Genomic DNA, 21,207 nt, shown 5'->3' on the forward strand with positions numbered 1-21,207 from the left:
AAGCAATTGTGCAATCCACAATGCTGCCGTGTTCCCTGTCAATCGTTTCCACATGTTTGTGCTCCATCTCACCCAAGCAACGCAGTCAGGGGGTTTAAACACAGATTTGCAGAACCAAGGGCAGTGGAATGCCAAGTGTGAATTGGAGCATTACTAGAGTTTAACCAGTGAAGGCTGGAACAGAGGAAGGAGAAGCCTCCCAAGACTGCCCCACCACTGGTTTGCAGCATTACTGCAGGTGAATGGCAAGAGTCCCAGTCCCTGGGTTGGCTCTGTTCCCGATGGTTCTGTTAATGGGTCAGGCTGGTGGGTCAGTCGCCCACAGGTCCTCAGTGCCGGAGTGTTGCAGAGACGCAGGAGGGAGAGAGTCTGTTTGTGAGTCCCTCGTCTCAGACAGATCACCCTAGAACTGGAGATACCTCCCACTGCCCCTCCTCCCCAAAATCAAATATAATCACCACACAATCAAGACGAGAATCAAACTACAAAATGATATTTAATAAGAGCAAACTATGTTTAAATACACCCTGGATGGGACGAGAGTTGAAAAGAGGTTTAACTGAAATGGGTCCCTCAGACTATTGGTTGACAGCATCGTGGTGAACCCATCCCATTGGTGAACCCACCTCGTTGGTGAAGTCACTGTGTGGGATTTGGGTTTAGTTAATGCTGAGCAGATGGGAAGCCCCCAGCCCCCGGGCAGGTGGAGTGATATCTGGTGCCGTGTAACTGGCCAACATTGTAAAAGAGACACAAGGTGTATTCACCTACCCAACAGTAAAAATCTCACTATCTAATCTTGTAACTGCATCAGAGATATTTCGAACTGATTTTCATGTCCACGCACCGTGGATAGTTACCGGACATTGGGCCAGGCGCATCTTTGGCCTGTTACACAAAGGCTTGGCTGGGAACAGAAACTCGCTGCATGAAGAGTCACAGAGGCCTTCAGTCTGCGGTGCTCACCACCTTAGCACTTTGAACTGCCCCACCACACCATGCTGATTGCACCCCATTTAACAACCCATAACTAACGAGGGAAAAGTCTGATGAATTGCTACACTAACGAGGCAAACAAACCAACAGCCTCATTGTGCCTGGAACGGAGACGGAAGATGCTGCATCTCAGCACATTGCCTCTGCATACCAACTCCAGTCATCACCCACACTAGGGTCTTGTTCATCTACATCAGCAGCTCCTTCTCACTCCGGATGCACGAGCCCGGCTTCAGGAACCCTTTGCTGGAGCTCCGTGCAGTGGCTGTAGAAATAGCAGCTTCCTTCAGTAAAGGTGAATTCAAAACCACTGCCCAACATCTGCGCCCCCTCCATGTCAGCAAGTCCAGCTCAGTCCAGCCAAATCACATATAATCAAGAATTTCGGTCTCCATTTCATTTTCGCTTCCTTCGGACGGTGGATACTCTTCCTCCTCGTCGTCCTCATCCTCGGGAGATTCGGACCCCTCCCTCTCCCGTGGGACCAATGGTTTCTTTCTCAAGGAAGCTGAAGCTAAACCACAACACCCCCCCCAAAAAAAAAAGGAACATTTATTTTCAGAGAAGTCGATTCAGTCTTACACAGCAGCGAATTACAACCCGTTCTCCCCCCTCAGCCTGTCCACCCCCAACAGAAGCACCAGACAGACGAGCAGCTCTTGCCGGCGATCAGTGAACGCTCTGACAAAGGCTACACCATTTTAATGGAGAGTGACCATTATCCAGTACTGGGGCTAAATCCCGGAATTCTCTCCCTAACAGCAGTGGCTGTACCTACACCACACGGGCTGCAGAGGTTCAAGAAGGTTCCCTTCTCAAAGGAAATTTGGGGAAGGGCAATAAATGCTGGTCCAGCCAGCGACGTCCACATCCCATGAATGAGTAAATGTTAAAAACTTGCCCCCCTGCTTCACGTCGGAGAGATTTCCCCCATGCTATGGCCAACTCAGACAGCATGCTTCAGCCAAATCAAATCTGTGTCACAGAACCCGGAGCCCAGTGCATGGTATGGACTGGGGAGAATGGGGGAGGAGGGGGGGCCCCAGAGTGCCATCACAGTGGGGGTGCTGCAAGGTGCGTGGGGCTGATCAAGGTTACAGGAGGGAAGCAGGAGAAGGAGGGCAGCCAGAGTAGGGGGCTGAGAGGTAACCGAATTGGACAGATTTTAAAACATTTTTTTCCAGGACAGACACTGCCTTCACCTGCTTTGTTCTTGCGCCAGATCTCTTTAATCATGTTAGACATACGATCCCGGAGCTCATCGCTGGTCTTGGGTAGACACCACCCATCCCGCTCAGTACATGTCATCTCTTGGCCTTCGTTACGGTGAATTATTTTCCTTAAACTGAAATAAAACAGACAAGGAGAAGGGGTCAATTTGCAGGGGGAATTGTTTAATCATCATCCGGCATTGGGACATCCTGAGAACATGATGAAGTTCTTTTATGTTCCAACAACTACTGTACTACTACTAATAAAATTCACTGAAGGTTACTGCACATAATAATCCAGATCACAATGTGCGAACGGTGAACAGCTGTGACTGAGGGAGCGCTGCACCGACCAGCACCGAGGGAGTGTGGGAAGGTCAGTACTAAGGGACTGTTGCACTTTTGGTGGTGCTGTTTTTCAAATGAGACGTTCAGCCAAGATTCCCTAATCTCTCTCTAACCAAAATCCAACAGCAGCGTGTGAAGAGCAGCAGAGTCATTCTCCCATGTGTCCCTGGCAATATTTATCCTTCAAGCAGCTCAGTTCCACAGTAGAAAATGCAACTGAGCCTTTGAGACAAACATCCTCCATTCTCCCATGTCCCATTTCACTCTCAGTCCATCTCATATTTCCCCTCCCATTCTCTACTTTTCCCCCAACATGCCCTGTGAATACGTCCTGTTAAAAGAAGGACGTGCAAGGTATCAGTACCTCTCTGCATCCAGGTCGCACAGCTGGTAAAACATCTGGCGATAAGGTGGTAAGGTGTGCTCTTGGAATATGTAGGCAGACTTCTGGAATTACAGAAACAGCAGGGATCAGGTCAACGCCACATTTAAATTTTATACCCCACAGATTGCTTCATGGAGACCCAGGGTTTTCGACTTTTCAAATTGCCGCTTTACTGCAGAGGGAGAGAGTCACATCATCAGGGTTCCTTCTCCATCTCTCAGTCCCCCAGGTTGTCTGGCATAGGAGCAGGGCCCTCAAGGGAACTTTGGCAGAAGTGGCTAAAGCAATTCCGAATGAGACAGCAACAGGGGAAACTTAGGAGAGAGAGAAGGAGCTATTCAGCTCATCATCAATAAACCATACTTTGTCTACCAAGGAGCCTCGCACGATTCACAGCGGCCCACAAACTACCGTCTATGTCATACCCGCCCCTACACAAACGCAAAACATTATCCCAAAATGAACACATTGTGCTGGAAACTTACTTTGAGTTTGTATCCAGATGCACTCAGTCTCATCCTATGTGGGGTATTCAGAAGTGCTGGAGCCTTTGCCAGATCCTGAATACTCACAACCTGGGGGACTGAGAGATGGAGAAGGAGCATCAATTCGACACAGTCCCATTTAAAAATCACACACTTCATTAAAAATAGTTACCACATCCAGTACATCGCCTGCACTTGACATGGCAGCTGCCTATGTACCATCATCATAAGCATCAATTAGAAATGTGCCGTTTATAACACATTAAGCAGGATGACTGGGGCCATTCAAACATTTAACAACTTAGTTAAAAAGAACCTGGTGCTTTCAGCCAATATCAGTCTTTGAGTGATCTCTATTAGTTATGTGTAACTGGTTAAAGTGCCGAAACTGGGGCGGCACGGTGGTGCCGTGGTTAGCACTGCTGTCTCACGGCGCCGTGGACCCGGGTTCGATCCTTGCTCCGGGTCACCGTCCGTGTGGAGTTTGCACATTCTCCCCGTGTCTGCGTGGGTTTCGCCCCCACAACTCCAAGATGTGCAGGGTAGGGTGGATTGGCCGCACTAAATTGCCCCTTAATTGGGAAAAAATAATGGAGTACTCTAAATTTATAAAAAAGCGGAGGAGATAAGAGTACGAGATATCCCTTCGGTTTACTATTCAACAACTTGCTTGTAGAAAATGCTTTTAGCGTATTGAAAATATATCAAAGTGCTTCATAGGAGCGTCATCAATCAGAATATCATATCAAGCCACATAAAGAGAAATTAAAACAGTCTTGGTCAAAGAGGAAGGTTATAAGGAGCATCTGAACAGATAGATTTGGGGAGGGAATTACAAAGTTTCGGACCCAGCAGCTGACACTGCAGCCTGAGAGTTGTCAGGCTGGAGGGGTTGACAGAGATAAGCCTATTAACGAACTTCCACATCATTTCGCCCTTACCAACTAAACTTTTTAAAAACAGAGGAGGGTCTGACAGGATTGGCTAACCAGCTTCGCAAGACGATATATAAAGAAGAAGCTGAAGATCTTGCCTCGTTGCCGAGGCAGCACCTACATTGTTCAAAATGGTATGACAGCATCAGGCTGCGCGAGCAGGAACTTCCTCAGACAATAACGGGTCTGTGGATTAGGCTGCTGTCTCATCCGGTGGATGCTGTTTCGCTGAATTCCTCCATGCGAGAGCTGAACCCGTTTCTGAATGGGGTAAGATCACCTCATATGCCCTCAGACATGCACCCGGCAGCACTGCGGCACAGTGGTTAGCACTGTTGCTTCACAGCGCCAGGGTCCCAGGTTCGATTCCCGGCTTGGGTCACTGCCTGTGCTGAGTCTGCGCGTTCTCCTCGTGTCTGCGTGGGTTTCCTCCCACAAGTCCCAAAAGACGTGCTGTTAGGTGAATTGGACATTCTGAATTCTCCCTCAGTGTACCCGAACAGGCGTCGGAATGTGCCGACTAGAGGATTTTGGCAGAAACTTCATTGTAGTGTTAATGTAAACCTACTTGTGACAATAATAAAGATTATTATATTATTATGAAAGTAGTTATAGAATTTACCATGCAGGAGGAGGCCATTCGGCCCATCGAGTCTGCACCGGCTCTTGGAAAGAGCACCCTACCCAAGGTCAACACCCCCACCCTATCCCCATAACCCAGTAACCCCACACAACACAAAGGGCAATTTTGGACACTAAGGGCAATTTATCATGGCCAATCCACCTAACCTGCACATCTTTGGACTGTGGGAGGAAACCGGAGCACCCGGGGGAAATCCACGCACACACGGGGAGAACGTGCAGACTCCGCACAGACAGTGGCCCAAGCCGGAATCGAACCTGGGACCCTGGAGCGGTGAAGCAATTGTGCTAACCACTGTGCTACCGTGCTGCCCCTCTGACAGGAAATTATCAGGGCCAGAGGGACCTCTTTTTCAGGGAGGCATTTTCCAGATTCACCCTTCCCCCACAGTGACCTGGGCTTTTGCTCTATCTGTTTGCCGCTCCCTGGCAATAACGGTAGTGAGTTGGGGTGACGTGAGGTTATTGTGATGGTCAAGGCATCATATATTTTGTGGATCAATTTGGTAGGATCAGAGCATCTTTTCCCGTCATCACTGTACACATCCTCTGTGTCTCTTACCTGGTTTGCTGATGGTGATGGGGAGGCTGTAGTTGAATGTGCTGCGCTTTGCCTTCACAGGCATGTCCGAGGGCATGTAACCTGCAAAAATAAAACACTATCAATTCAGCACCATCTGTTGCATTTAACGGCAAAGTTCCCAGTTGGATTGTTCGGCTCTGGACAACCTGCTTTCTTCAGGAGCCAGCTGTGACCCAGCGGTGACCCAGCGGTGACCCAGCGGTGACTCAGCGGTGACTCAGCGGTGACTCAGCGGTGACTCAGCGGCTGAACACAGGAGTCAGAATCAGAACGTGTGATTTTCAGCCGACCTCACGAGACACAAGCGCAAAATCTAGGTTACAAATGAAGGAGTGCTGCACTGTCAGAGGGTCAGTACTGAGGGAGTGCCGCACTGTCAGAGGGTCAGTGCTGAGGGAGTGCTGCACTGTCAGAGGGTCAGTACTGAGGGAGTGCTGCACTGTCAGAGGGTCAGTACTGAGGGAGTGCCGCACTGTCAGAGGGTCAGTGCTGAGGGAGGGCTGCACTGTCAGAGGGTCAGTACTGAGGGAGTGCCGCACTGTCAGAGGGTCAGTACTGAGGGAGTGCCACACTGTCAGAGGGTCAGTACTGAGGGAGTGCTGCACTGTCAGAGGGTCAGTACTGAGGGAGTGCCGCACTGTCAGTGGGTCAGTACTGAGGGAGTGCCGCACTGTCAGAGGGTCAGTACTGAGGGAGTGCCACACTGTCAGAGGGTCAGTACTGAGGGAGTGCCGCACTGTCAGAGGGTCAGTACTGAGGGATTGCCGCACTGTCAGTGGGTCAGTACTGAGGGAGTGCCGCACTGTCAGAGGGTCAGTACTGAGGGAGTGCTGCACTGTCAGAGGGTCAGTACTGAGGTAGTGCCACACTGTCAGAGGGTCAGTACTGAGGGAGTGCCGCACTGTCAGAGGGTCAGTGCTGAGGGAGGGCTGCACTGTCAGAGGGTCAGTACTTAGGGAGTGCTGCACTGTCAGAGGGTCAGTACTCAGGGTGTGCCGCACTGTCAGAGGGTCAGTACTGAGGGAGTGCCGCACTGTCAGAGGGTCAGTGCTGAGGGAGTGCCGCACTGTCAGAGGGTCAGTACTGAGGGAGTGCCGCACTGTCAGAGGGTCAGTGCTGAGGGAGTGCCGCACTGTCAGAGGGTCAGTACTGAGGGAGTGCCGTACTGTCAGAGGGTCAGTACTGAGAGAGTGCCGCACTGTCAGAGGGTCAGTGCTGAGGGAGTGCCGCACTGTCAGAGGGTCAGTACTGAGGGAGTGCCGTACTGTCAGAGGGTCAGTACTGAGAGAGTGCCGCACTGTCAGAGGGTCAGTGCTGAGGGAGTGCCGCACTGTCAGAGGGTCAGTGCTGAGGGAGTGCCGCACTGTCAGAGGGTCAGTACTGAGGGAGTGCCGTACTGTCAGAGGGTCAGTACTGAGAGAGTGCCGCACTGTCAGAGGGTCAGTGCTGAGGGAGTGCCGCACTGTCAGAGGGTCAGTACTGAGGGAGTGCCGCACTGTCAGAGGGTCAGTACTGAGAGAGTGCCGCACTGTCAGAGGGTCAGTGCTGAGGGAGTGCTGCACTGTCAGAGGGTCAGTACTGAGGGAGCGCTGCACTGTCAGAGGGTCAGTACTGAGGGAGTGCTGCACTGTCAGAGGGTCAGCACTGAGGGAGTGCTGCACTGTCAGAGGGTCAGTTCTGAGGGAGCGCTGCACTGTCAGAGGGTCAGTACTGAGGGAGCGCTGCACTGTCAGAGGGTCAGTACTGAGGGAGTGCCGCACTGTCAGAGGGTCAGTGCTGAGGGAGTGCCGCACTGTCAGAGGGTCAGTACTGAGGGAGTGCCGTACTGTCAGAGGGTCAGTACTGAGAGAGTGCCGCACTGTCAGAGGGTCAGTGCTGAGGGAGTGCCGCACTGTCAGAGGGTCAGTACTGAGGGAGTGCCGCACTGTCAGAGGGTCAGTGCTGAGAGAGTGCCGCACTGTCAGAGGGTCAGTGCTGAGGGAGTGCTGCACTGTCAGAGGGTCAGTACTGAGGGAGCGCTGCACTGTCAGAGGGTCAGTACTGAGGGAGTGCTGCACTGTCAGAGGGTCAGCACTGAGGGAGTGCTGCACTGTCAGAGGGTCAGTTCTGAGGGAGCGCTGCACTGTCAGAGGGTCAGTACTGAGGGAGCGCTGCACTGTCAGAGGGTCAGTACTGAGGGAGTGCCACACTGTCAGAGGGTCAGTACTGAGGGAGCGCTGCACTCCCGCATGCCCTGCCGCCTCCTGCTTGCGCATCGTTGCCCTCCTGCTTCACAACACCCCCCACTATACCTCTTTGGGGATGTCTGTCTCCATTAGAGGGAAGCTAAGTTGAGAGGGGAACGCTGGAATTAAATACAAGCAATATCTTCTTGTATTTCTTAACCACTGAATGAATGATTTTCATGCGCTTGGTTGAGTGGATTTGCTCTGTCCCGTTAGTTACCGTGTTTGGTGCTGCATCGGAGCCTGAAATCCAACACCTGGTAAATCTTCGATTTGGGATCTTTTCTTGGATCGTACCCAAACCTGACCCAGAGACTTCGCCAGGGGCCTGTGAGCTGTAAAGAGGGCAGCAGGGAAGGAAAGACAAAGTGAGCACAAAGAACAAAGAAAAGTACAGCACAGGAACAGGCCCTTCGGCCCGCCAAGCCTGTGCCGACCATGCTGGCCGTCTGAACTAAAATTGCCCTTGCTTTGTTCAGCGATTCGCCTGAACAGTTTTCTTCACATACACGTTAATTAAGCACATCATAATGGAATAACACAAGCTAGTACCTAGTTTAATAATCAAAGTTTCTGCTAGTCTGCCAACGCTTCAATAAAACCACCTTGCAGTTCCACATTTTCATCCCACGGGGAAGAAACCTGGATTTAGAAATTTCACAGACCAGTTCACGCCCTCTAGGAATCCAGTAGTGTACGACACAAAAGTCCGTGAGGGTGCAACTGATATGCATCCTTGCCTCCTCCAACTACACACTGCTCGAGGCCCCAATATCTAAAGAAGCTTTACACTGATCAAAGCCCATCGCCCACCCTATACACAGCCAGGTAGTTGACCCATTCCTTCTTCATCTGTATCAACCTCGTCCCTAGTCTGTGCACATCAAAGCTGTCAACCCTCAGAGCTTAAGCCCAACAAAGTGTGCTAAATGCAATTTGTAATAAGCTATATGCCACAAAAACAAGTCTTTGAATTCAGTAAACCCTTCACTATGAGCAGAGGACACCCTTCCCTCGCCCTGCTACAGCAGGTTTCCATGAAATTTGATGAAGATTGGGCCCATACTGAGAAACTACAGAGTGGCAGCTTCCCCCTGCCCAACCTGGTATTGCATCCAAGAGTCAGTTCTTCTTCAGAGTGGCATGGCAACACAGTGGTTAGCACCGTTCCAGGTTCGATCCCGGCTCTCGGTCACTGTCCGTGTGGAGTTTGCACATTCTCCCCGTGTCTATGTGGGTTTCACCCCCACAACCCAAAAGATGTGCAGGGTAAGTGGATTGGCCACGCTAAACTGCCCCTTAATTGGAAAAAATGAATTGGATACTCTAAATTTACAAAAAAATAAAAATAAATTGTATGCGCTGAAGACAGTGAATTCTGTCAATTATAAATTCCTGGGGTCAGGACCCAATATATAGCACCCAATAGCCCCACTGTAGCACTTTTAGCAGCGGTGACTGACCAGTGATAGAACGAGTCTCCTCGCCGAAGCCCAGGGACACTGAGCCACAAACACAGAGGATCCACTGAGACACAAATGCAGCTCTGACCCAGTCCGTGTGTCTCAAATGTGGTGGATACAGTTAGTTGAGGACCCATACAGGAGGGTGCATTAATTTACTGAATAATGAGTGGAGCCAAGGAAGAGCAGCAACTTGTAACTCACCATGTAATAGGCCACAAAAGGTAGGAGCAGCTTCAGTTTGTCTGGGTGAATGTCAATATTCGACTTCACTGCATTTCGGGACCAGATGGGCCGGATTTCAAAATGCTGAGGAGACAAAAGACAGGCGCGCACAATCAGACTCCAGGTTCTGCCATTCCTAACTACACTCTTGTAATCCTCAGAGCCAAAGCTTACGATAGTGTGCCTGTAGCCTTTCCTAGCAATAGGAATAGGACTCCACAGTCATCCAGCTGGTTGGCTTCCCTCTGAAGTGGCCCTCATTTGTACCAGCCAAGCTGCAATTCAAGCAAGTCCCTCCACCGGGAAAGACTTGTGCTTCTCATAAGCTCAAAGCATCTCAAAAAGCGTTTTGCAAACAATGCGGTGCTGTTTGAAGCAATGTCACTATTGCAGTGTGGGAAACCTGGCAGGTATTTGACAAAGAAAGATCCCACAAACTGCAGGTAATGGGCAGGTAAACTGCTTTCGGTGTTGGTTGATGGGGTGAAGATCGGCGAGGACACTAGGCAGAACTCCCCTGCTCCTCTTCGGAAGGTTTGAGAGCAGCGTTGATCTGAAGAAACAACATCAGGGTCCCTGTAAAGCAGACAGGGACGCCTTTGCCACTCACCTTTTTCAGCTCCTCTTCAGCCCTCCGGTCTGCAGCCTGGGTGTTGAATTTCCTCCAGTTCTGAACAGCGGCTTCAAGCGCCTGGGACGGCACCTCTGGATCATCAAAATTCACAAAGATGGCATTGTGAGGACGGCGAGCTCGCCCCAAGCCGATCAGATTCTCGTTGGATAGCTTTGGAGGATGGTAACCATCCCTGCAATCAGGGAAAGGCAGGAATAAGAATAACCTCACTGGCAGCTTCACACAAACCAAATATTTGATTTTTCCTTCAGTGTCAGATAAATTTAAAGTACCCAATTCATTTTTTCCAATGAAGGGGCAATTTAGCTTGGCCAATCCACCTACCCTGCACATCTCTGGGTTGTGGGGGTGAAACCCACGCAAACACGGGGAGAATGTGCAAACTCCACACGGACAGTGACCCAGAGTCGGGATCGAACCTGGGACCTTGGCGCTGTGAGGCAGCAGTGCTAACCCACTGCACCAGCATGCTGCCCCAAACCCATCTTATCCTTCCCTTTCCTCGTGGTCCCCAGACTGGATGGGCAAGACAGGTCACCCATTCGAAAACACGGGCAAATCTATCACTCGCTCTTGGATCAGTTTGTCATCATTAGCCGCGTGAAATCAAGACAAAACATATATTTGTTATTAAGATGTGTAAATATGAATTTTCGATTCTATAGCATCTTTCACAATCTCACAAATTTACAAAGGGCTTTATAGTCAATGAAATACTTTATGAAATGCTGTAATATAGGGAATACGCAGCAGCCAATTTGTCCAAAGCAGTGAAATAATTAAAAAAAATGTGTAGAGTACCCAATTCATTTTTTCCAATTAAGGGGCAATTTTAGCGTGGCCAATCCACCTACCCTGCACATCTTTGGGTGGTGGGGGCGAAACCCTCGCAAACTCGGGGACAATGTGCAAACTCCACACGGACAGTGACCCAGAGCCGGGATCGAACCTGGGACCTCAGCGCCGTGAGGCAGCAGTGCTAACCACTGCACCACCGTGCTGCCCTAAGCAGTGAAATAATGACTAGGTCACATGTTTTAGGTGCTTGTTGAGGGATTCGTTGTTGCCGGAGGAACTGGAAGAAATAGGAGGAGGAATTAGAAAGATAAAGCTTTAGAAATTGAGGGGAAATAGTTTAGTGTAGTGAACTCGGAATCATCAGGAACCTTACCGGATACATTATGGATGTTGCAACCACTGCTGCTTTGGTGGCTGAAATGATGCCCTGTTAAATGGAATGAGTTGAACCCCCAACATCAGGCGCCTATACTGACCTGTGCTGGACTTCCGGCCGGTAGTAATAATCCACAGGGTTATCCACACGTGAAAATGTTGGTGGAGGGATGTAAAGCGGCAAATCCTGGTCAAAAAACTCCTTGTGTTCGGGCCTGTGGAGGATGACCTTGTTGTACATGGACAGCTGCGAGCCATCTGTTGCTGTGTGCATGACCAGGAACTGGAAATCAGACATTCCTATCAGACACAATCAGAAGATCCACATTTGATGAATCCGGGCATGGAGGAGGGTGGTTGGGGTTGGGGGTGTCACAGAATTTGCAGCACGGTAGCACAGTGGCTAGCACCATTCCTTCACAGCTCCAGGGTCCTGGGTTCGATTCCCGGTTTGGATCACTGTCTGTGCGGAGTCTGCACGTTCTCCCCGTGTGTGCGTGGGTTTCCTCCGGGTGCTCCAGTTCCCTCCCACAAGTCCTAAAAGACGTGAATTGGACATTCTGGATTTTCCCTCTGTGTACCAGAATGTGGCGACTAGGGGCTTTTCACATTAACTTCATTGCAGTGTTAATGTTAAGCCTACTTGGGGCAATAAAGATTATTAGAATCAGGAACAGATTCCTTTTCAGAAGTGACTATCTGTTAATGTAAGTGGAGGAACAGTAACAAAATACTGTCCGTTCATCTTTGAAGGTCTAAGACATTGGTCAAGGACAAGATCAGGTTCCTATCTGAAATCCTCTGCATCAAAGATATGAAAAGGGGCAGCATGGTGGCCGAGGACCTGGGTTCAATCCCGGCCCAGGGCTACTGTCCGTGTGACGTTTGCACATTCTCCCCGTGTCTGCGTGGGTCTCACCCCCACAACCGAAAAGGAGTGCAGGGTAGGTGGATTGGACACACTCAACTGCCCCTTAATTGGAAAAAAAAAAGAATTGGGCACTCTAAATAAAAAATATATATATATGAAAAGGAGTTATGCTGAAGTCAATAAAACATTAGTCATGCCTCAGTTGGAGTATGGTGTCCATTTTGGGATGTCACACTTCAGGAGGAACGTCGGAAAGGTTGCAAAGGAGGTTTACGAGAACAGTAGCAAGAATGAAGAACTTAAGATATATGGTGAGACCCAGAAAACGTAGCAGCTGCTCTTCTTACAGTAGCAAAGATTGAAGGGAGATTTAATAGAGGTGGTGAAAAGTATGGAGTTTTGGTAACAATAAAAAAGGAGAAACTGTTTCCATTGGTAGTAACCAGGACGTAGCTTTAAGATAATTGGCAAAAGAACCATAAAGCAAAGCCAATCCAATAGTAACTTTCAAAAGGGAACTGGATAAATATTTGAAATGGAAAACATTTGCAGAGTCTAACCCAAACCAATTAGGATTATATTGGGGTGTGATTAGATGACTTAAGACAGATATGAAAGTGTATAACTGAAAAGTTTCTCCCCGCCATTTTAATCTGTTTAGTTGTCTTTTTCGGGGTGTTAGTCTGTGTCAGTGATGTAGTTTTGTCCTTAATAGTCTTTCTGTTAGTTTGTTAGTCTGTCTGTTAATTCTGTCAGTCTGCCAGTCTGTTAGTCTGTTTTGTACTTTGAGTTTGAGTTTAGCTGAAGTTTAGCTCTCTCTCTCTCTTCATGTTTCATTTCCAGACTTTGACCTTTTAAAAGTTATTTTCGAGCTGTCTGCCTAAGCAAAAAAGATAATGTCTGTAATTCTCTGAAAGCTTCGAATTGTCTACGAATTGCCTTTTAAATGACTTTCAAATTGTAATCAAGCAACTACAAATAAAACAATTCTTATTGGCACCTGAGAAGTTTTAACTGCAAATTTCTGCTGAGTCCCAGTATTCGCAAAGTGCTACTGGTAACCGAATAGTGGAAATGATATAAATTCCTTCAACTTTACACAGTCGAATAATACTAGGAATCCAACAACTTGGCATAGTCCAGAAATATTACAAATCTTACAACTTGTCGTAGTGCGCCAGGACTTTGATTCATCAACTAAGCTTCCCCCAACTTGGCGTAAGGCACGTTAAGATCCAATCCCTTCAAATTAAAGATTCCAACAAGATTCCAACACCAATGAAGGAATACTGTGGGAAACACTGCAGCCAATTTGCGTACACAGGTCCCATAGTCATCAAATAATAATAATCTTTGTTGTCACAAGTAAGCTTACATTAACACAGCAATGAAGTTACTGTGAAAATCCCCTCGTCGCCACATTCCGGCGCCTGTTCGGGTACACAGAGGGAGAATTCAGAATGTCCAAATTACCTAACAGCACGTCTTTTGGGACTTATGGGAGGAAACCGGAGCACCCGGAGGAAACCCACGCAGACACGGGGAGAACGTGCAGACTCCACACAGACAGCGACCCAAGCTGGGAATCGAACCTGGGACCCTGGAGCTGTGAAGCAACACTGTGTTTCCGTGCTGCCCCCAATCAGATAACAACTGGATAATCTGGCATTTTAAATGTTAATTGAGTGATAAATATTGGCCAGGACACCAGGGCAGCCCCTTACCCTTTGAAACAGTGCCATAAGATCACTGGGGAGGCGGTGGCGTAGCGGTATTGTCACTGGACTATTAAACCAGAGACCCAGAGTAATGCTCTGGGGTATTAGGTTCAAATCCCACCTCTGCAGATGTTGAAATTTGAATTCAATAAAAATCTGGAATTAAAAGTCTAACGATGACCATAAAAAAGTCAAAACATTGTCGATTGTCGTAAAAAACCATCTGGTTCATGAATATCCTTTAGGGAAGGAAATCTGCCGTCCTTACCTGGTCTGACCTACATGTGACTCCAGACCCACAGACTCTTAACTACCCCCTCAAAGGCTATTAAGGATGGCCAATAAATGCTGGCATGAACAAATAAATAAATAAGCTTCCCTTCACTTCTTCAGAATGGTCTCCTGCGAGAGTTCTTGTTTTGTTCATAACCCTCTTTACTTCTCCAGTCTGCATCAAAAATTCAGTGCTCAACAATGATGCAACATACCATCAAAACTGCCCACCTCCAATCTAAGGCTGAAATCTGTTGTGGGGTAAATGCAGATATTATTTCCCTAATGTTTCTGAAGACTGCAAACAGCATCCACACTCAGGCCGATAACACATTACCCTGGAATTTGTAAGTGGTCCCAATGATTCCGAGGATTTCCATTTTGTATTTCACCTCCTCTTCTCTGCCCCCTTCCTCAGGAGGTGCATTTGCTCCCACTTTCCTCCACCTCCTCTTCACCCTGAGCAGCATGCTGGTTGAAGGGAAGCGATTGGCACACACTGGGTGGCAGTAAGGGTCCTTTGGACGGAAGTGCAGTTCGAGCCTCCGGCACGGGTCAGCGTAGGTCTATTCCAAAAAATCAAACAGGTTTGGGAGGTACATCGTGAGGAAGATAGCTGCAGCCAAACAGCACAAGTAGCAGTGTGAATGAAAAGGGAAAAAATGACTTATATTTATACAGAACCTTGACTGGGTAGATGCTGGGAGCTTCTTACCCCTTGTGGGAGAGTCTAAGACCAGAGGGCACAATTCCATAGTGGCACATTTAAAACACAGATGAGCAGGAATTTCTTCTCTCAGAGGTAATGAATCTGTGGAATTCTTTATCGCAGCGAGGGGTAGAGGCTGGGTCATTAAGTAGGTTCACGGCAGATGGCGCCGCTGCCGTTCTCCCCGAAAAGGTACACCACAAACCCAGTGGTAGTGGCAACCTAGAGGATCTGGGGGCAGTGGAGGCGACACAGGGGAGTGACGGGTGCCTCGGTGTGGTCCCCAATAAGGAATAACCACAGGTTTGTCCCAGGGAGGATGGATGGGGGGGGGTTCCAGTGTTGGCAACAAGCAGGAATTAGGAAGCTGAGGGACCTGTTTATAGACGGGACGTTTGCAAATCTGGGAGAGCTAGAAGAAAAATATAAGTTGCCCCTGGGGAACGCCTTCCGGTATATGCAAGTGAGGGCATTTGCGAGGCAACAGGTGAGGGAATTTCCGCAGCTCCCGACGCAGGGGATCCAAGATAGAGTGATTTCTGGGGTGTGGGTCGGAGAGGGCAAAGTGTCCGAAATATACCGGGAGATGAGGGACGAGGGGGAGGCGATGATAGAGGAGCTGAAGGGAAAATGGGAAGAAGAGCTGGGGGAAGAGATTGAGGAGGGGCTATGGGCGGAAGCCCTAAGTAGGGTACATTCCTCGTCCTCGTGTGCCAGGCTTAGCCTGATTCAATTTAAGGTTCTACATAGAGCACATATGACGGGAGCAAGACTGAGCAGGTTTTCCGGGGTGGAGGACAGGTGTGGGAGGGGCTCGGGAAGCTCGGCGAACCACACACACATGTTCTGGTCGTGCCCGGCACTGCATGAGTTCTGGGGGGGCCTGGCAAGGGTAATTTCGAAGGTGGTGAAGGTCCGGGTCAAGCCAGGCTGGGGGTTAGCTATATTTGGGGCTGCGGAACAGCCGGGAGTGCAGGAGGCGAAAGAGGCCGATATTTTGGCCTTTGCGTCCCTAGTAGCCTGGCGTAGGATTCTACTCATGTGGAAGGAAGCAAAACCCCCAGGCGTGGAGGCCTGGATAAACGACATGGCAGGGTTCATAAGATTGGAACGAATAAAATTTGCGTTGAGAGGATCGGCTCAGGGGTTCTCCAGGCGGTGGCAACCGTTCCTTGACTATCTCGCGGAACGATAATGAGGGGGGGGGGAGCACTATTTTGTGTTTTTGCTATTTGTTTTTTCTCTTTAGTTGTTGTTGTTAGTTCACTATATTATTTAAATAATGTTATTTACCAGTTAATGTATAATCCCTTGAGGAGTTCGTTGTAAAAACGGAAAGATTTTTGTTGAAACATTTTAATAAAATATATATTTTTTAAAAAGTAGGTTCACGGCAGAGATGGACAAATTTTTTTAATCGGCAAGGGAATTAAGAGTTATGGGGAAAAGGCAGGAGAGTGGAATGGAGGATTATCAACTCAGATCATTCATGACCTCATTGAATGGCGGAGCAGACTAGATGGGCTGAATGGCCTACTGCTGCTCCTACGTCCTGTGATCTTTCACAGCAACTAGACAGCGCAAAACTCTTTCCAGCCAAAGGCGGGTTTTTTTTTTTATAAAGTGTACCCACTGTTGCAATCTAGGAACAGGGCAGCCAGTATGGTAACAGCAACATCCCACAAACAGCAATGTGATAAAGCCAAATAATCAGAATTGCTGGAAAAAGCACAAACATTTGATGCAGAGAGAACTTTACTCTGTATCTAACAACGTGCTGTACCTGTCCTGGGAGTGTTTGATGGGGACAGTGTAGAGAGAGCTTTACTCTGTATCTAACCCCGTGCTGTACCTGTCCTGGGAGTGATTGATGGGGACAGTGTAGAGGGAGCTTTACTCTGTATCTAACCCCGTGCTGTACCTGTCCTGGGAGTGTTTGATGGGGACAGTGTAGAGGGAGCTTTATTCTGTATCTAACCCCGTGCTGTACCTGTCCTGGGAGTGTTTGATGGGGGCAGTGTAGGGGGGGTTTACTCTGTATCTAACCCCGTGCTGTACCTGTCCTGGGAGTGTTTGATGGGGACAGTGTAGGGGGGGTTTACTCTGTATCTAACCCCGTGCTGTACCTGTCCTGGGAGTGTTTGATGGGGACAGTGTAGAGGGAGCTTTACTCTGTATCTAACCCCGTGCTGTACCTGTCCTGGGAGTGTTTGATGGGGACAGTGGAGGGGGGGTTTACTCTGTATCTAACCCCGTGCTGTACCTGTCCTGGGAGTGTTTGATGGGGACAGTGTAGGGGGGGTTTACTCTGTATCTAACCCCGTGCTGTACCTGTCCTGGGAGTGTTTGATGGGGACAGTGTAGGGGGGGTTTACTCTGTATCTAACCCCGTGCTGTACCTGTCCTGGGAGTGTTTGATGGGAACAGTGTAGAGGGAGCTTTACTCTGTATCTAACCCCGTGCTGTACCTGTCCTGGGAGTGTTTGATGGGGACAGTGTAGAGGGAGCTTTACTCTGTATCTAACCCCGTGCTGTACCTGTCCTGGGAGTGTTGATGGGGACAGTGTAGAGGGAGCTTTACTCTGTATCTAACCCCGTGCTGTACCTGTCCTGGGAGTGTTTGATGGGGACAGTGTAGAGGGAGCTTTACTCTGTATCTAACCCCGTGCTGTACCTGTCCTGGGAGTGTTTGATGGGGACAGTGTAGAGGGAGCTTTACTCTGTATCTAACCCCTTGTTGTACCTGTCCTGGGAGTGTTTGATGGGGACAGTGTAGAGGTAGCTTTACTCTGTATCTAACCCCGTGCTATACCTGTCCTGGGAGTGTTTGATGGGGACAGTGTAGAGGTAGCTTTAATCTGTATCTAACCCCGTGCTGTACCTGTCCTGGGGGTGTTTGATGGGGACAGTGTCGAGGGAGCTTTACTCTGTATCTAACCCCGTGCTGTACCTGTCCTGGGAGTGTTTGATGGGGACAGTGTAGAGGGAGCTTTACTCTGTATCTAACCCTGTGCTGTACCTGTCCTGGGAGTGTTTGATTGGGACAGTGTAGAGGAAGCTTTACTCTGTATCTAACCCCGTGCTGTACCTGTCCTGGGAGTGTTTGATGGGGACAGTGTAGAGGGAGCTTTACTCTGTATCTAACCCTGTGCTGTACCTGTCCTGGGAGTGTTTGATGGGGACAGTGTAGAGGGAGCTTTACTCTGTATCTAACCCTGTGCTGTACCTGTCCTGGGAGTGTTTGATGGGGGCAGTGTAGAGGGAGCTTTACTCTGTATCTAACCCTGTGCTGCACCTGTCCTGGGAGTGTTTGATGGGGACAGTGTCACGGGAGCTTTACTCTGTATCTAACCCCGTGCTGTACCTGTCCTGGGAGTGTTTGATGGGACAGTGTAGAGGGAGCTTTACTCTGTATCTAACCCCGTGCTGTACCTGTCCTGGGAGTGTTTGATGGAGACAGTGTAGAGGGAGCTTTACTCTGTATCTATCCCCGTGCTGTACCTGTCCTGGGAGTGTTTGATGGGGACAGTGTAGAGGGAGCTTTACTCTGTATCTAACCCCGTGCTGTACCTGTCCTGGGAGTGTTTGATGGGGACAGTGTAGAGGGAGCTTTACTCTGTATCTAACCCCGTGCTGTACCTGTCCTGGGAGTGTTGATGGGGACAGTGTAGAGGGAGCTTTACTCTGTATCTAACCCCGTGCTGTACCTGTCCTGGGAGTGTTTGATGGGGACAGTGTAGAGGGAGCTTTACTCTGTATCTAACCCCGTGCTGTACCTGTCCTGGGAGTGTTTGATGGGGACAGTGTAGAGGGAGCTTTACTCTGTATCTAACCCCTTGTTGTACCTGTCCTGGGAGTGTTTGATGGGGACAGTGTAGAGGTAGCTTTACTCTGTATCTAACCCCGTGCTGTACCTGTCCTGGGAGTGTTTGATGGGGACAGTGTAGAGGTAGCTTTAATCTGTATCTAACCCCGTGCTGTACCTGTCCTGGGGGTGTTTGATGGGGACAGTGTCGAGGGAGCTTTACTCTGTATCTAACCCCGTGCTGTACCTGTCCTGGGAGTGTTTGATGGGGACAGTGTAGAGGGAGCTTTACTCTGTATCTAACCCTGTGCTGTACCTGTCCTGGGAGTGTTTGATTGGGACAGTGTAGAGGAAGCTTTACTCTGTATCTAACCCCGTGCTGTACCTGTCCTGGGAGTGTTTGATGGGGACAGTGTAGAGGGAGCTTTACTCTGTATCTAACCCTGTGCTGTACCTGTCCTGGGAGTGTTTGATGGGGACAGTGTAGAGGGAGCTTTACTCTGTATCTAACCCTGTGCTGTACCTGTCCTGGGAGTGTTTGATGGGGGCAGTGTAGAGGGAGCTTTACTCTGTATCTAACCCTGTGCTGCACCTGTCCTGGGAGTGTTTGATGGGGACAGTGTCACGGGAGCTTTACTCTGTATCTAACCCCGTGCTGTACCTGTCCTGGGAGCGTTTGATGGGGACAGTGTAGTGGGAGCTTTACTCTGTATCTAACCCCGTGCTGTACCTGTCCTGGGAGTGTTTGATGGGGACAGTGTAGTGGGAGCTTTACTCTGTATCTAACCCCGTGCTGTACCTGTCCTGGGAGTGTTTGATGGGGACAGTGTAGTGGGAGCTTTACTCTGTATCTAACCCCGTGCTGTACCTGTCCTGGGAGCGTTTGATGGGGACAGTGTAGAGGGAGCTTTACTCTGTATCTAACCCCGTGCTGTACCTGTCCTGGGAGTGTTTGATGGGGACAGTGTCAAGGGAGCTTTACTCTGTATCTAACCCCGTGCTGTACCTGTCCTGGGAGTGTTTGATGGGACAGTGTAGAGGGAGCTTTACTCTGTATCTAACCCCGTGCTGTACCTGTCCTGGGAGTGTTTGATGGAGACAGTGTAGAGGGAGCTTTACTCTGTATCTATCCCCGTGCTGTACCTGTCCTGGGAGTGTTTGATGGGGACAGTGTAGAGGGAGCTTTACTCTGTATCTAACCCCGTGCTGTCCCTGTCCTGGGAGTGTTTGATGGGGACAGTGCAGAGGGAGCTTTACTCTGTATCTAACCCCATGCTGTACCTGTCCTGGGAGTGTTTGATGGGGACAGTGTAGAGGGAGCTTTACTCTGTATCTAACCCCGTGCTGTACCTGTCCTGGGAGTGTTTGATGGGGACAGTGTAGAGAGAGCTTTACTCTGTATCTAACCCCGTGCTGTACCTGTCCTGGGAGTGTTTGATGGGGACAGTGTAGAGGGAGCTTTACTCTGTATCTAACCCCGTGCTGTACCTGTCCTGGGAGTGTTTGATGGGGACAGTGTAGAGGGAGCTTTACTCTGTATCTAACCCCGTGCTGTACCTGTCCTGGGAGTGTTTGATGGGGACAGTGTAGGGGGGGTTTACTCTGTATCTAACCTCCGGGGATATTGGGCCCGCGGCCATTCACTCACCCGGGAAATCCCCTCCTCTCCCCCGAGGGTCTCCAGCATCTTCCGGGGGTCGCGGACCAACCCCGGGTACTCGGCGCAAACCAGCCGCCTCTCCGCATCGAAGCGCAGCCGGACCGCCCGGGCCTGGACGCCGGGCTCCGGCCCTGACCCGCGGCCGGATTCGGACTCCCCCGCCGCCGCCGCCATGATAACCGCTGGTTCCGCACCCCAAACGCGTCCGGCTCGCCACCGGCGGCCGGGACAAACGGTCCCCCCGACAGATGTTCCGCCCCCTACAGTTCACATTGAACAATTCACCAGATATTCCTGCAGCTGCGCTGTGCAGCATTGCGAGGCGCATTCCACATCGAATAGATGTAAATATCTCTGGGAATATAGTCAAACAATTTAACATAATATATTTCCATGTATTAATGAGGACACATGTAACTCCGTATAACTATCAGTAATATTATAGGGCATGTCAAAACATCTCACCAATCTAATTTTGTAGTATGTCTGTGTGTCTCACCTACAACCCAAAGATGTGCAGGCTAGGTGGATTGGCCACGCTAAATTGCCCCTTAATTGGAATTTTTTTTAAAATGTGCTTTATGTGCACACTGACTGGCATGACTTCTGTGTGTATTTTTCTGCCTCTCTAGCCATGTTGTTTGGTATTTTTCCACTTTGTGCTTTTTTAAAACTTTACAAATCTATTAACTAGCAGCACAGAGGCACAGTGGTTAGTGATTTGTTGTGTTGTAGGTGTAGCGTAAGCGGCTTCCTTGTGGTGCACTTGACAAAGGAAGGTTCAGACGTGGAGATAACTTCAACACGTTTATTAAACTATTTACACTTCTATTACTCGGGTTCGACACTACTGCTAATCCTACTAT

General features: G+C 49.4%; 1 protein-coding gene across 1 annotated transcript; it reads right to left on the reverse strand.

The window, feature by feature from the left end:
* Window positions 1-477: 477 nt before the first annotated feature.
* Window positions 478-20,543, reverse strand: gtf3c5 (general transcription factor IIIC, polypeptide 5). The gene is made up of 11 exons (XM_072488850.1): window positions 20,330-20,543; window positions 14,505-14,733; window positions 11,407-11,605; window positions 10,109-10,304; window positions 9,478-9,582; window positions 8,031-8,145; window positions 5,565-5,645; window positions 3,426-3,523; window positions 2,920-3,002; window positions 2,199-2,341; window positions 478-1,510 (listed from the first exon to the last, which is right to left on the reverse strand). The coding sequence occupies exons 1-11, from the start codon at window positions 20,513-20,515 to the stop codon at window positions 1,362-1,364; spliced, it is 1,584 nt and encodes a 527-aa protein (XP_072344951.1). The 5' UTR covers window positions 20,516-20,543; the 3' UTR covers window positions 478-1,361.
* Between the last annotated feature and the right edge of the window lie 664 nt (window positions 20,544-21,207).

The sequence above is a fragment of the Scyliorhinus torazame genome, chromosome 22 (genome assembly GCF_047496885.1).
Source record: "Scyliorhinus torazame isolate Kashiwa2021f chromosome 22, sScyTor2.1, whole genome shotgun sequence".
Lineage (NCBI taxonomy): Eukaryota > Metazoa > Chordata > Chondrichthyes > Carcharhiniformes > Scyliorhinidae > Scyliorhinus > Scyliorhinus torazame.

Coding starts and splice junctions, on each gene's coding strand:
- gtf3c5 (XM_072488850.1), bottom strand. CDS start 20,515: ATGGCGGCGGCGGCGGGGGAGTCCGAATCCGGCCGCGGGTCAGGGCCG. Junction 2,342..2,919: donor TGCGACCTGGATGCAGAGAG/GTACTGATACCT, acceptor GTTTTATTTCAG/TTTAAGGAAAATAATTCACC. Junction 1,511..2,198: donor CTGGCGCAAGAACAAAGCAG/GTGAAGGCAGTG, acceptor GTTGTGGTTTAG/CTTCAGCTTCCTTGAGAAAG.